The sequence below is a fragment of the Petromyzon marinus genome, unplaced genomic scaffold, assembly GCF_048934315.1.
Source record: "Petromyzon marinus isolate PM22_M1 ecotype Great Lakes invasive population unplaced genomic scaffold, UKy_Petmar_22M1.pri1.0 PM_G_Scaffold_238, whole genome shotgun sequence".
Lineage (NCBI taxonomy): Eukaryota > Metazoa > Chordata > Hyperoartia > Petromyzontiformes > Petromyzontidae > Petromyzon > Petromyzon marinus.
Window position 1 is genome coordinate 22,559 of NW_027422804.1, and position 16,543 is coordinate 39,101.

Below are 16,543 nucleotides of genomic sequence, written 5' to 3' on the forward strand. Positions count from 1 at the left end.
AATCTCAGTGGGAATTGCCCAGAAATGTTTAAAATAACAGCCATTGATACGTCACGTGGGGGTCAGACATTTGTGACGATGTGTGACGAGGGGCGGTGGGGAGTTGAGAAATGTGACGTCACATCAAAATTCGCAACTTTAAATATAGACAACACGTTCTACTTATCTTGGTTATTTCGGTAAAGTCACGTAGAATGGAAATAAAATAATAAAAATAAAGCAATAACATTTAATTTTCAATAAAATTTTATTATGTTTTATTATTTACTTTATTTGATTTTTTAATAAAATGTTATTTTATTATGTTTTATTTTATTTCCATTCTACGTGACTTTACCGAAAGAACCAATAAGATGGATCCCTGCAGTCACGAAAGCTTTAAATCAAAACGTTCTACTTAATTAAATAGACTTTTTAATAAATGTTTTCACCTACAACATCAGAGTGCAGCGCCACATTAAATACGCGCTACAATGATAATAGTTTAAAGAGATTTGAAGCATGTTTTATATTTTTTTTTGGGGGGGGGGTGGCAAAAATCGTCCAAAATCGCGCGACGTCATTTATGGCCGGCGCCTCTAGCTGTACTGGGGCAAAGTTCTTCAACTCGTCACCCGCTTAATCACGAATGTTCTGAGGTTGTTGTTCTTGCTGGTTCTGGGTCGCAGTGGTTTCAAGTATTTTTCAACGAAGGTTATTGGGTGCACAGCCGTTTCAATACGGGCACACATTGTTTCGTCCATCTGTTTGCGTTTCTCCCTTGGCAACGGGACCTCGTTGGCTAAACGTTGATGTTTATAAGGGCAGGGGGTGACCAATAAGGGTTTGAATCGATCTGTAACAATCTAGGGGCACTGATAAGGGGTTGACAGCTATGCCAACACGAACGCGCGATTAACCCCGTTGACCTGAAAAAGTTCGTGGTTTCGGTGCGTGCGCGTGTTCAAGTTTCAAGTTTCATTTATTAGGTATACCCCTGTGAGCCATGCGGCTCTTAAGTCGGGTGCAACCGCAACAAACAACATTTGAACACAGAACATCTTAAAGCGACAACGCGTAACAGAAACATTCTGGAATAAACCAGCAAATATTCCACACAAAAAAAACTTATTAAAACGCTGTGTGCAAAAATCAAGTGTTGAAGCCGGGTCGGTAGTCACAGGGCAATGAGACGCGGCTGGTCATAGACGGCGCGTGACCCGGCCAAAGAGCCCGGCGGTGCCACATAAGGGGCCGTCCATAAATGACGTCACGTGATTCTGAACGATTTTTTTGACCCCCCCCGCCCTCAAATATGACGTCACAAAGCTCTGCCCCCTCCCCCCTCACCCCCCCCCCCCCCCCCGCAAAAAAAAAACACGCTTCAAATCGCTTTAAACTATTGTTGTCATTGTAGTGCGTATTTAATGTGCCGCTGCACTCTGATCTTGTAGGAGAAAACATTAAAAAGTCTAATTAAGTGGAACGTGTTGTCTATATTTAAAGTTGCGCATTTTGATGTGACGTCACATTTATCAAACTCCCCCCCCCCCCCCAGTCGTCACACATCGTCACAAATGTCTGACCCCCCCCCCCCCCCAGGTGCGTGACGTCATTTCTGGACGGCCCCAAAACAGTTAATTTGGAAATGTTCCAGATTCATTTTTGCCTTCATTCACAGATTTGGGCCAACGGCACCTGTCGGGATTAAATTGGCACAATGGAGAACTTCTTCTTTGCGACGGTGATGATAGCGATTTGTGATGTTGATACCCATAAACATTCAATACCTGCAGGCATATGGCTAATGGATGACAGGCTATTGGTTTTAATACAGCTAAGACGTAATAAAATAAAATACATATAAAATAAATTTCATTTATATTTTATTTAAATAAAAATAAAATAAATTTCATTTTGAGTTTATGTTTTATTTTTATTATTTTATTATTTCCCTTCTATGTGACTTTACCGAAAGAAACCAGAATATTTAATACAGCTTGTTGCAGGAAATAAATGAATCTCAATTTTTGGCTTGCAGAGTTGAGAAATGTGTGCAGCTCGAAACCCCGCGAGCTAGATTTGATTCCTGGCTACAGACAACGTCGTCGGTGGTGGCTTTGTATCCCAACACATTCTGGGCTTCGCGTAGGTAGACTGCCTTCAAGTGAAGTTACCTGGTGCGGTGTGTAAGTGAAAAAGATGATTAAATCAGCACTGGGGAGAATGAAGGTAGCTGAACCAGCTAGAAACTATTTTAAAGAATTGTTTAGGTTGCGGGTAAGGCCCACTTACTATATCGCTCTTTCAGAAGCGACCTGCCCACAAATGGTAGGTAGCGCAACGAAGTGGCTTAGCGCGTGGGAACGTTTAGCCGCCAAATACTCTAAACGGATTCACAGATTTGGGCCAACGGCACCTGTCGGGATTAAATTGGCACAATGGAGAACTTCTTCTTTGCGACAGTGATGATAGGGATTTGTGATGTTGATACCCATAAACATTCAATACCTGCAGGCATATGGCTTATGGATGATGGGCTATTGGTTTTAATACAGCTAAGACATAATAAAATAAAATACATATAAAATAAATTTCATTTTAATTTTATTTAAATAAAAATAAAATACATTTCATTTTTATTTTATTATGTTTTATTTTTATTATTTCCCTTTTACGTGACTTTACCGAAAGAAACAAGAATATTTAATATAGCTTGTTACAGGAAATAAATGAATCTCAATTTTTGGCTTGCATGGCTTGCAGAGTTGAGAAATGTGTGCAGCTCGGAACCCCGCGAGCTAGATTTGATTCCTGGCTACAGACAACGTCGTCGGTGGTGGCCTTGTATCCCAACACATTCTGGTTTTCGCGTAGGTAGACTGCCTTCAAGTGAAGTTACCTGGTGTGGTGTGTAAGTAAAAAAGATGATTAAATCAGCACTGGGGAGGATGAAGGTAGCTGAACCAGCTAGAAACTATTTTAAAGAATTGTTTAAGTTGCGGGTAAGGCCCACTTACTATATCGCTCTTTCAGAAGCGACCTGCCCACAAATGGTAGGTAACGCAACGAAGTGGCTTATCGAAGGACCTGGAGGGGGGGGGGGATCCGCTCGACCCATGGGAAGAGAAAACCTCGCTGACTCCAAATATACAGCAGGTGTTGTCAGGGTTGGGATGAAACGCATGACCTTCGATATATACCAGGCGAGGTAGTTAACGTCTCACCACAGTGGCGCCCAAAACCCACAACCACGCACCTGCTCCGACCTGCATAGGTGCTCTCGACCGTAACAACGCTTGACCAAACGGGTACGTGGAGGTCTGTACCGGCGGCGGGCGTCTTTGTGCGCGCGCAATGCGCTTGCGCGGGACGGAGGGGCGCCCCGCCGACCGTCCCATTGCCCCTCGCGAGGAGGTCTTCGAACACATCGTCTTTCGCATCAGCGAGATCAAGGACTTGACCCCGTGCGAGTACATGCTGTCCGCTCTGCACCACGACGTGGCCATGGTGCAGGTGAGAGGTGCAGCCGCTCTTTACCATTAAACTCTTTATTTATTGTACCATGTGAGGCCCACCGAGCTACTTAACTCTCTTTTCAGAAGCGACCCGGCCACAAATGATTTGCTCAACGAAGCGGTTTATCGCGTGGACATTTCCAGCAGCCAAATACTCCAAATGCACGTCGGTTCTAAAACGTGGAGGTAGAAACTGGATGACCCAGAGAAATCCACGTGACCACGGGGGAGGACGTTGAAAACTCCAAAAATATGCAGGCGTCGGGGGTCTGGATCAAACCCCACGACCTATTGTACTCCAGGCGAGGTAGTTAACATCTTGCCACTGCAGCGGTGCCATGGTTTAGGGGAGCGGTGGCACAGTGGTTGATGCGCTGCACCACAAACCCGCCTACGACCCACCGGGGTTTGATTCCCACTTACGGCCAACGCCAGGTGACGATTATCTGAAACGGTCCCGGGCTTTTCCTCAGGTCTATCCAATGAGCACCTGGTGCGATGTATAAACATCGCCACTGGGGAGAAGGCGGTCGGGCGTGGTGCTGGCTTCCCCACCTCCTCCGTGTGCTTTGCCGGCCTCGTAGTTGCTCGCACTGCACTTGCCCCGAACGTCCGTTAAGCCTTTAAGGGACATCTTTGGCAACATGTTGACAAAATGTGGAAAAAAAAGTCAACGCTGATCGGCCGCATTTCGGGCAAATTTTCCCTTCACGGCACTGGAATCGAGGAAGCCAGAGATGGTGGAGAATACGAGGTTGGAGACTGCACTTCACACTCGGGGGGCTTGATGAAAGTTGCATTTGAGAGTTACAATAGTTAGCTAACAGTGGTAGCTGTGGAGGGTCTTTACAGGTTGAGGAGGAGGAGATGGAAGAGGCTACCAAGATCCGAGCCCGGGTGCCAGCGTGCCAGTGGCTGAATTGCGCAACCCTTGGCACCTGATTGGCTCTCGGGTGATGACATCGCAATTATCCCTCCTCCTAAGACCGAAACGGGAGAATCTCTCATGGTAGCCAGATGGCTTACAGAGGTTCTCTGTAAGCCATCTGGCTACCATGAGAGATTCGTTCATGAGGCTATCCACATATACAAACACAGAGACAATTTCAACCGAGAGGAAGGAATTCTGGCTTAGCAATCATTGGAAGGATTTGATAAACCATTCCGGGTCTTAATTGATTGTTCACGCTTACGGTGGCTTTCAGACCGCATCCATCATTTTCGTCTCCCCCCTCCTCTTTTCCGAACATAGATGGACTCGTCCATCTGAATAACTGCCAAATCGCTCTCCGTGGTGCTAACGTAAAAAAAAAACCCGCCACTTTTTAAAAAAAAATGTCTTGCTGTGGTTTTTACACCTGATGATGATTGCTTGTCTTGCAGTCGAAACGTCGTGAGAATTTTAAAGTTTTATATTTTTATTATTTTATTGTTTCCCTTCTACGTGGTGGTGACTTTACCGAAAGAACCAAGAAGGTGCATAAGAAGTTTGACATGCGTACGTCGTCCGTCGTGATTTGTTCTAATCGCTGCCTAACCCACCCTCACCCCCCGTCCAGTCCTCGCCGGGCACCCCGGGGGGGGCCGCCACTCGCTGCCACACGTGCGGTATCGGAGCGGCGGCGAGCTGCCACTCCGCGCCGGGCACGCCGACCGGACCCCCCCGCGGTGCCACGGGCGGCCACCCGGGCCACGCGCGGCACGACGCCTGGGCCACAGCGGTCGGGCACCGTCCCTCCGTGCAGCCTGCGTACGGAGGAGCTGCGGGTACGGGAGGGGGGGGGTGCGGTGTGCGGTAAACATCGGCACTGCAGGGCTGCACCTTTGCCCTCTTAATGCCACGTGGTTTCCGTTGCCCAGTGGCCTTGCCTCGGGTCGTTTTCGCCTTTTGCTCGTTTAGAGGCAACTGCGTGATTTCAATGCGATCTTAATTGAACACAGTTGAGTGCAGCTATCTTCATAGAATTATTTCCGTAAGCGCATGCAGGAAAATAAAAGGCTCTGTGTATAACAGCTCGATGATGATAATGCATAGTGCATGCGGACGAGCATTTTTGTTTTTACTTTGCGCTTGACGGTGATACCCAGTGATTGTATTTTAAATTGTCGCCTTTTCAGAATAACCCGTCATTTAAAGCATTATTATTTGGTGCCCTCTGTCAATGGACTGCTCTGCGAAGGCCACGCTGTCTTGTCATGCGTGGTGGGGTGGTTATTTGACCTGCCACGCTTCACTTGTGCGGTTGTGGTGAATGGGTGGGTGGGGAGCCAACCACCGATTTGGATATAATTTGCTCGTGATGTGGCTGAGAATCGAGTTATTTTTTGCGTCGTTGGGTTCGTAGTTGTGCGAGAGCCACTCTTCTACCACGAGATAATACAAATGTGGTGCTAAATGGGTTTTGTTGTTTGCAATAATGGCGTTTATCAAGAAAGCTGCTTTATTCAACGATCATTTGTGGCAAAGTGGCTTCTGAAAAAGTGCAAATATAGCTCGGTGTCTTGCCTGATAAAAAATAAAAACGTTTTAAAATTACCCCTCTTCCACAACTTAACCCAATTAAGATTTGCACCAACAAAATTTAATTGCGGCTTCAAGGTCCTGCACGATGCATTTCTCCATGGCGATGATGAACGAAGACTTTCTTTTTTAAAATCTGTGGTTTTGTGAGAAACGAGGTTGCCAGAGGCAACTTGCTATATTGATCTCAATGAGGTGCTGTCGTGGTGCTGAGGTTGTGGCCACCCTGTTCACTGGCTGGGTATTGAGAGATGAGGGGATTTCTGATCGGATCGCCACCTGCATCTCTTACCAAACACCTGATGCCCGATTTTGTAATGTCCAATGAGACGTCGTACGGAAATCTGATTGTTTTTTTGGGTTTTTTTCAACATTCTGGTTTGCCGAAACCACGTAAATTGGTGTGGTGCTCCAGGTGACAAATTTGATTTGTTGGGTGGCAGATGGTGTAGCAGAACATTGGGCATTGTAGAGCAGTACCCCAATTTACATTGGTGATGCGTTCCTGAAATGTGCGACGTAAATTGAAACATACCGTACATCAATAATATATTTTGTCATCGAAAGCACAGTACATGTCGTCATGCGCGCGACACCACAGGGTAGTTTACAGGGTAGGTGAAGCAAGAGGCGATGGGGATACGAGAAAGGATCGATGCTGTCACTGACGTAAATTGGGTTAGCGGTGTTCATAATAAAGCGACGACGTGAAAGGGGTGTAAGTTGTAAATTGATATTACTGTGTTACCCCACGATCGTCTCGCCCAGTGGTTCTTAACCCAGGGGTGCACGCACCCCTTGGGGGTTGCAAGATCCCCTTTCTGGGGATTTCTTTCAAAGGTATATCATCGAAATACAGATTGCGCGCGGGCCAAGTGCAACCGCTTTGTTTCATCAAACCCCTATGTCTGTTGACGTTGCACGTTGTTTGTGAACGATTGAGAACCAAAGGGGTTGCAAGGCTGCGGCAAAGGTTACAACAGCCACCGGTTTTAACGGAAACGTCGTGGATCCTCGTGCCGCCCGTGTTGGTGTAGCCGAGGCCTCCCTCTGCAGGCGGGAGGACGAGTCGTGAAGTCTGCCGTGGCTTGTGGACAATAGCCCCGGTGACCCTCGTTCCACCGTCTCGTTTATTAATGTTAACCCCCCCTCCCCCCCCCATGTAATGCCGCCCGACCCATAAACGTTGCGCGCAAACGCCCCTAACGACAAATGTGTGCTAATATTTTTATATTTTAAACCCGTGCGAAATAAGCATTTTTGACAAAATATATGAATGGTGGTGCTATGGCAATTCTAGATTTAAAGCTTTCGTGACTGCTAGGATCCATACTCTTTGGTTCTATTAGGTAAAGTCACCACGTAGATAAAAAATAAAATAACAAAAATCACGACGTTTCGGCCACAACACAAGCGGCCTTCATCAGGTGAAGGGACGAGACTGTCTGGAGGACAGCGCTGGAGTGTCCTCCAGACAGTCTCGTCCCTTCACCTGATGAAGGCCGCTTGTGTTGTGGCCGAAACATGATTTTTGTTATTTTATTTTTTACCTACGTGGCTATGGCAATTGGTTTCATCAAGAGCAAATGAAAGCGGAGTTTCCGTTTCGAAAATGTCGGAGACGCAAACGGGGTGGTCGGCAAACGCTGCGCTTGGCCGCCGAGTGATCTGTGCGGTTTTGACGGCCTCGCTCGAAGCGACGTAATAATGGCACGCTCGGCTACACTAGGATTTGTGTGCGGTGAGCCCCTCTGCCTGGTGACAACACAAACGTGTGACCTGCAGTCGTGAGGAACGATAGGGGGGGAGGGGTTGTGGTGGTAATGATGATGACACTGACACCACGATGGGTGATGGAGGGCTATGGCACTTGTGTCTTGCCCACACAGCTGTTGTAGAACGCCCCCCCCCGCCCCATAATACCAACAGCCGCCTTTCGCCACTAAGTGACGGTGACGTCACCACGGCGCCCGTGCCAGATGAAGTGTCGCCGGTCGTTGCCGGGAGGCACCGGGAGGGTCCCACGTGGCCCCCCCCCGACGGGCTGATGAACCGAGACGACCGGTGGGTGCGCGCCGGCTGTGCCCATCGCCCACAGGTGCGGCAGCGCCCACGGCCGGCGCGGCCGCTGCGCGCGTCAACGCCACGCCGCAGCAGCCGGCGAGGAAGAGCGGCACAGTGGAGCGGGGGGTGCAGACGGCGCCCCGGCGGCGGCGGCGGTGGCGGAGGGCCCCCGTGAAGCAGATTGCAGGTACGGCTACGGGTGGTGTGGGTGGTGTTCGCCCTCCCCACCCGCCACCCCCCCATGCCGTCATTCATCTTTTCATCAAATTTGTAAGTTCGTTTTGAAGCAACGTGTCCCAATTTACAGTCGGCGTCTCGTACCGACGGAGACTAATTAATGCGTTTGCGTATTGAAGGCTCGCCGTGCACAGCTTCTGTGGGCGCATTCGTCGTGGGGCTTTGTAAATCGCGGTGGGAAGGCAAAAACCCCTTGCCGCTTTTATCACTGACGTTGCCTCAAAGGCGACGCGGTGCATTAGCCTGGACTTTGGCAATGGCCTTTTGAACATGTGCAGAGGGCGGAGAGAATAACAAATTCTTGGCCGCTGGTGCCGACCTGAATACCGGGCAGCCGGTGCGCTATTTTTTTATGGTCGTGAATATTTACCCAGGAAACCTGGGTCGAAAGTAAGAGACTCACATTTGTCCATGAGGGTCCAGCAAAAGTGTTTTTCTTTGCAGCAGGGTGTACTCATTGATGCATTATTCCAATGGAGAAAGTTTGCAGGAAATGTTTCACATTTGGGGAGAACATGCAAACTTCCAAGTATACAGCAGGGGGTCGGGATAGAACCCACGAGCTCTTGCGTACCAGGCTAGGTAGTTAACATCTCACCACCGCCACCACCGCGGCGTTGGTGGATCACAAACCGAGCTGCCGTTTATTTTTCTCTCCCCGCAGGCTCGAGCCGCCATGGGCGCCCCCAGAAGGCACAGGCCCTGAACCTGGGCGATGAGTTTCAGGCGGAGTTTGACTTTGAGAGCAGCAACGCGCAGCTGGACCGCGAGGAGCTGGACAAGGAGTTCCAGAACAACAAGGCCAAGCAAGGAGAAGGTGGTGGACCTTTTTTTTTAAAAGGAGCACTTTGAGGGACCCGGTTTCACACCACCACCACTCCTGTGGGATGTCTCCTTTTAGAATCAGAATATTTATTTGTCCACTGGGGGATTTCGATGCGCTACAAAGGTTTTTTTGTCCACAGATGTTCAGTAGGGGCGGGTCAGAATGTAACAACATACAATACAAAAACACGATGGGAGTGCACAGTCTATAGGTCAAGTGAACAAATCGCTTGAAAAAATAAAAATCAACTAATCTTGTCTTACCAGGTAAAGATCACTGAGCTATTCGCTTTTTCAGAAGCGACCTGGGCACAAATGATAGCTCAATGAAGTAGCTTATGTGGACATTTATATTAGGCCCTTTTTTTCATACGAGTTAGAGTAATCGTGAGGAATGATAACTTGAGAAACTCTCCGCATGTGACAGCCTTTAGTAAGCTTGGCTGTCACTGCACTTGTGGGTGAGGGCCTCGCATCACTCTGGTCAGGTGTGGGTTGCAGAAAGAGTGGAGCTTGGATAATGTAAAGCATGGATGTGCAGTGCAACAGTGGATTTGTCTTACACCGCCTCTCTTGTGCCAACAAATTATTAGGCGGCTGTGGGGGGGGGGGGGCTACCTTGCCTCGTGGGTTTCACCAAAACCCTGACCATTGTATATTTGGAGTTTGCATGCGTCTCTCTCCCCGTGGTAGTGTGGATTTTTCTCTGGGTCGGTTGAACATGTAGGCTTTTGCGACCAATATCATCCATGATAGATTTTTTTTGGGTTGGATCACGATCTAACCCAAAAAAACCTGTTTTCTCTGAGTCATCCGGTTTTTCCCTCCACATTTTAGAATCAACGTGCACTTATTGGAGTTTACCTGCCAGAAATTTTCATGTAATAAGCCACTTCGTTGAGCTATCATTTGTGGCCAGGTCTCTTCTGAAAAAGAGCCATATAGCTTGATGGGCCTGAAATATAATGCAAAGTTTATGGTCGTATTGTTTTAGCCCTGACTCGCATTGGTGAATGGTTGTATTTTAACAAATGGTAAAAAATTTTGGAGAATCCCCTGTACTAAATGTTGGTCCCTTTAGGACCATGATGCACTTTTGACAATTTTTGTTCACGAGGAGCAATCTTCACGAGCGTCCATCACGGTGGCCTGTTGCCACTGCTGCCACGGCGTCTTCTGTTGAAAAGTTTGGTTCAACAAATCTGTACCGTCGCCCCCCTCTAGTGGCTCACCTCAGCCATCGCCATGAGGGAGACGAAGGTGGCCGGGCATGGTGCTAGGCCCACCCATGCCTTCGTGTGCCGTGCCGGCCTCGGGGTGCCACTCACTAAGAGCACTTGCCCCGATAGTCTGAAGCGAAACGGGGTGGGGATCTTTGTCTTTAATTGTCCAGGCCATCCCTTAATTAGTTTCTGACATTGACGTCTCCCTTTGTGCTGCAGACATGCAGAGGGGTCCCAGCAGGAGCTCTGCCGTGTTTCCTGACAAATGCTTCTATGACAAAACAAGATGCTTCTTTGACAACATTTCCAAAGATGGCGGCAGGTAATGGCATTTCTGCCACTTGTGATTTTTAATTGGGTCTCCTTGCTCATCGCGGGGTTGATGGTCTCGGACGGGCAGTGGTGGCGGCACACCTTTATATACAGCGCCTGGAGGAGGCAACGGGTTGGTGGTTCACAATCTTCTGCCATGTGCACCGACTTGCCAGGAGGTAGCAGTACAGCATGTTGATTCATCTCCATCTGTACGGAGATGGGGTTGCTGTTCCCCCCCATTCACTCTCCCACCTTTGCACGTGTGGGTTTTCTTTGGTTTCGTCCCTCGTGTAATAAAAACTCACAAATGGAGTTGGCCTAACCATCCTAATATAGGATGACAGATCTCGGGCAATTGTTGGTGCCGTTGCTGGCTGCCTTCTCACTCGTATGCGGTTGACTACGCCTCCTGAATATCTGGAAACTTTGGGGCGTTGCAAATGTGTGACGTTAACTTTAATTACTCTGCGCAGAAAATGCACGCTGCGTGAATTGCGGTGTTGCGCTTGATTCGGGAAAAAATCCTAGCTCGAAAATAAGAGGAAGAACCGTGTAATTATTTGACTGGGCACGAGGCGAACATTTCTCTAAAACGCAGGATGGTGTGGAACCGTGCAGGGAACCTCTAATGTAGGGTTTAGCGTTCACTCGAGCAATTCTGTAGTACCGTGATCTATCGTCATCCACAGGCCACTCTTCAACATGGTGTGGGGTGAGCCACTGCTCGGAGCGTCAGACAGAGTCGTTGTCGCGTAACAACAAAACTATTCGCGGTGCAAATCTAGTGGCTGCTCTGATTTATAATACTGCGGGCGCATTAACCGTAGGGATGTACGCCTGCTGCTTGGCAGGGAACATTCAAAGAATCCCGTGACGTGTTTTACAAGTGGCAGCCATTTTTCGTGTGCCGGTGTAAAAACTGCGATATTTGCCAAAATGAAAATGAGTGACTTACTGTGGCCCTTCTGCCAGTAGTAGTGGCACGAGCAAGAAGTTGTGGCACTGCATCTTTATCTCCTCCCTCCACCTCCAATACCAACACGCGCCATTCACTGCTCGGTGAAGGTACACGTGGAATGTCGAAGGCTCGCTGACAGGAGGTCATGGGACAGACCCCAGGTGGCCATGGATAGACTGAGATGACTGGCAAGATGCACCAGCTGTGCTCACAACCCCCGCCACCCCCTTCCTTCCATCTTGTAAGGAACTGCCGCGTGACGTTGGCGGAGGAGCAGCGCTTGAACATGCAGACGTTCGGGGAGAACCTCCCGGCCGCGCGCAATCGCCGCTTCTGGCAGAGTTGGGGCCACGCGTCCTGGCTCAACCGCCGGACCCTGTGGGGTGGGGACGGGCGGCCGGGCATGTCCAAAGCAGGGGTGCGGTCTCCTCTGCTGGCCAAGGTGCAGGCCTAGACAGATGATGATGATGAGGATGAGGAGGAGGAGCACGTGCAGGTAAGGGCAGCTCCCGCTCCTGCACTCCCGTTAAGCTGCAAAACAAAAATATCGAGAATCTGCTCGTGCCTCCCTGAGGAAGTCACGTGACTTGTGTGGCCATCCCTGCTGAATCCCTTACCCTCTGCCCCCAAACCCCCCCCCCCCCTGTGAAAATACCCTGCTCCGTGGAGGATGATAGAGAGACCCTTTTAAGGTATTGTCTCTGATCCCATTTTTCCATTTGTCTCCTCTACCCCTTTCTATTCCTCTTCCCATTCATTACGTCCTTGACTCTACTCGCCTTCTCGTGGTTGTAGCCATGGGTACTCTTCTAGATTTAAAGCTTTCGTGACTGCAAGGATCCATACTCTTTGGTTCTATTCGGTAAAGTCACGTAGGTAAAAAATAAAACAACAAAAATCACGACGTTTCGGCCACAACACAAGCGGCTTTCATCGGGTGAAGGGATCAGGCTGTCTCGAGGACAGCGCTGGGGTGAAACACAGCCACGCTCAGACCGCGACCTTTAAGCTGTGTGCGAGGAAACAAGGTGCCTTGACAAAGGAATTAGCATAAAAATTAGCATTTGATTGGCCGACTTAGCATAGAGGTGGTGTACGTGCGGGTGAACATGCCGTTTGGCGGGGGGGGGGGGGGGGGGGAGTTTACCTATTGATGGTGTGAAAGGGGAATTTTTAAGAGCTGCGAAAGTTTGGGGTACCACTACTTGAAAAATATACTGTACCATTGAAAATTAGTTTAATGTTTAGTTCGATTTCGAACATCTTTCCAATGGTTGCTTAATTTGAAACCATCTTCTCGGTGAAGGGATCAGGCTGTCTCGAGGACAGCGCTGGAGTGACTTTACCGAATAGAACCAAAGAGTATGGGTACACTACCGCATTTGCTCACATAATATAATTTGCGTATTATATCGTGAACAACTTCTCAATCATCATTTATATAAAATCTTAAACATGACTAGATTTTTTTTATCGATCAATCGCATGCCAAATTTAATGCTTTTGTACGATCTGACCTGCTGGAGGGCTACATGTGTAGTGGCCTTATTGATGTCGGAGACTGTTTACTTGAGGCAACACATATTTATTACAGACACTTCTGTTACAGTTGCGAGTCTTATACTTGAAGAGGTAACGGCCTCTTCACCCGTACTTTATAGAGGGAAACGTTCCCCGAGCTTTAGCCCACGCTAGCTCCCTGGTTCCCTCTATCCTGTTCCTCTCCCGGGAGGCTATCTGACCTGGCCCAGCTTCGGCGCAGGTCCCGATCACCAGCCATACGAGTCCGGCCCTCAGAGGGACATCGGCCGTCGCGGCTCCGGTGTCGCACCCTGGCTTGCTTTGCCCGGCCCTCAGAAGGTCAGCGAATCAAAGGAGTTCCAGGGTCTGGCTAGTCAATCTTCGTTCTTCACTGGCTCTTCATCTTGCTTGAGTTGAACTGCCTCTCAGCTCCCCGGGTCCCACCTTTTATACTGTCTCTCACTGAGGGGCGGGGCTGGGAGTGATCACAGCATCCCCCACAGCCCCCCAGGGTGGTGACCGTAGCGGACGTGTTTGTGGCCACCGTTATACAACCGCGTGTCACCCTCCCGTAACACCTCTACACGTGTTTGGAAGATCAAGAGGTACAAGAATGGTTATGGCCAAGATTGGTACAGGTTTTCTTCAAGTGTCAGAATGTCCTCTTGACGATTCTATTTGGATGCCACGGTGGCTAGGAGATGTTAACTCACTTTGCCTGGTATGCAGCAGGAGGTCTGGGGTTCCATCCCAACCCCGACGCCTGCTGCATATTTGGAGTTTGCAAGTTCTCCCCGTGGTCATGTGGATTTTTCTCCGGGTCCTCTGTTTTTTTTTCCCTCCCACGTTTTTAAAAGCATGCGTTTTAGAGTATTTTGCTGCTATAAATGTCTACACGATAAGCCACTTCGTTGAGCTATCCATTTGTGGTGGCTGTCTCGGCCTCACTACGCTGCGTTGCATCACTGTCCGAGTAGTAAACCTTCAGAGCCAGGGTGACCATCCGACTCCAACGTATTTAACGAATAGAACGACATAAAACTCATGGGAAAACACAGCACAAAATAGAGCATCTGTTAATACTTGCAATATCAATATAATTAATTAACACTGCAGCATCATAACATTGTCTTGGACAACATGAATCTCAATCATAGGTCCTGGATGGACCAGGTACCTACATTAGCACTGAATAGCTCTACAACAAGAGAATACGCTACTATGTTCAATAAGGTCACTTTGTGTAATCACCATACTGCAGCCCAAATGTACAGCGCTGCTGCACATAACACTGAACTGTAGACGAGATACATCTTCATCCTTGCTCTCAAGAATGCATTAAAGTTACATGGGCACAAGTCTGGCTCGACTTATCTAATTACAAACAACTATTCACAATAATGCAAGTGGCAGGCTTCGTTGTTAACCAGGCCTCCATATTTATCGTAACAATTTAACAGCATTATAAAGGCATTTACAGCATTATAACGGCAATCCTAACATAACAGGAGTCCCAGTAATTATAAGAACACGAGGGGGTTTGGTGGCCAGCAGCACGCCCTGCCGCCTTTATCTCCCCAGTGGCGATGTTGACACCCAAGCAGTTACTCGTTTGGTGGCCGTGAGCGGGAATCGAACTCGGGTCGCCGGGTTCGTAGCGCAGCGTAGCGCTAACCACTACACTACAATGCGTTACGCTTCCACATGCGAGGGTCACGTGACAGATTTGACGCCACAGCTCACTTGCCGTGCAAAAAATATATGCATTATTGAGCTCCCCTCCCCCCTAAAAAAAAAAAGTGTATTTTTTATCATTTTTGCGTGGTGTACAGTCTGGTAAGTACCCACATGGCCAATTTCCAGTTGGTTGCAAGTCGGGAAGTACGCTAAACATTTTGAACAGGCACAAATTCACAACTTTGCCTTTTATATATATGGAGATAAACGAACTTGCAGACAATGATTCTTAAATTCCCACAATGAGCAGATGCTCCCGTATTCGCTGAGATGCTAATTGTGCCTCCATTTTGTACTCTTTGTAATGACTGACACCCCTGCCTTGCCTCGTCGCTTCGAGACCCTTAACGCGTCACTTCCAGGTCACATGACCAAACTCGACACCATCATATCAGGAAGTTCCTGTGTAAACACAGCCCCATATCTGCCGTGGGGCAGAACAGTGGCCATGTCTCTCCGGAAAGAGCGCTGCATAGCTCCGTGGGCCTTACCTGGTAAAATACAAATGTAGAGTAGTTTCTTTCAAATGGAGTTGGTTGGCAACGCTCTCGTGCCCAATTTTAGAGATTGACGAAGGGAATTGGATGGTTTGGAGAGGCACCTTGTCACCAAATCTTGGCCTAAATCGGGACCACGCAAACCAAATTCTCCAAATGAGAATGGAGCCCTTTGTGGGGTCGACGATGATCTGTTGGTTTTGCTTCTTGATGTCGGCAATGCTTGCTTTTGTTGTTGCAGGTTGCAGAGAACTTCCTCCCAGAGTGTACAAATATTGGGGGTTTGCTTGATTTAAAAAGTTAAAATTTGTTGGGTCTGAAGAAACGTTACGTAGAGGGGTAGTGCAAGGACTGTATGTGGGTTGTGTTAATTGATATGCGATTCTTTTAATGTCTATGGTGTGTAAATAAGATACACACCTCGTTTAGTTGAACACTTTACACATTTATAATTGTAAGTATAGTTTTAAACTTTAGTCTAATGGGTGTGGTAAAACATTTCTGTAAAGTCGGACTTAACTTTAAAGCTTTAATTGTCTCCTAAAATTGGTTATTTTGTGCGACCGGTCTTAAGCTGTAATGAGCATGGACATGACAATTTAATTGAGTTGTGTTTGTATTTCACAAGGCAGCATTAAATGTTGCTGAATTTATATCGGTGCATTCGCTGTGGTGAAATGGCCGGCAAATAATTAAGTTGGCCAACTGTTAGCTTTACAACATTGCTTCGTTGAATTTTTACTGCATTGCTTTATATTCCTGTAAACTTTGTCCGTAATGTAGTACAATGCATGGCTTTAACAGGATCAGGGATGGTGGGAGGGGGGGGGTTGCTGTATTTGAAAAAAGTAAAGTGCATTTCAATAAATTGAGGCATCTGTTCCAGCTTGAGGGCCGATTTTGAAAATTGAATCTGTGCTTGGTATGTTATGCAGCGTGGTGTGGTAGCCCAGCCCCAGCCTGCCAAGGTGCCACCTCGGCCGGCTGGGCAATCTAGGCGAGGCCGGGGGCTCTGCACGAGACTAGGCCTCACCACGGTACTCTGAGTAAGAAGTTAACTGCAATAGAGTCGGTATATACTACTGTTGAGTCGGTAGATACTGCTGCAGAGTAGATGCTACTTTAGAGTAATTAAATACTGTTATAGA

At 48.1% G+C, this 16,543-nt stretch overlaps 1 protein-coding gene across 1 annotated transcript; it reads left to right on the forward strand.

Moving 5' to 3' along the window:
* Window positions 1-3,312: 3,312 nt before the first annotated feature.
* LOC142913261 (protein LSM14 homolog A-like) lies at window positions 3,313-16,291 on the forward strand. Its single transcript, XM_076060791.1, has 7 exons — window positions 3,313-3,495; window positions 5,057-5,264; window positions 8,117-8,269; window positions 8,984-9,136; window positions 10,587-10,689; window positions 11,887-12,136; window positions 15,637-16,291. Exons 1-6 carry the CDS (start codon window positions 3,337-3,339, stop codon window positions 12,092-12,094), a joined length of 984 nt encoding a protein of 327 aa, XP_075916906.1. The 5' UTR covers window positions 3,313-3,336; the 3' UTR covers window positions 12,095-12,136; window positions 15,637-16,291.
* The last annotated feature ends 252 nt before the right edge of the window (window positions 16,292-16,543 follow it).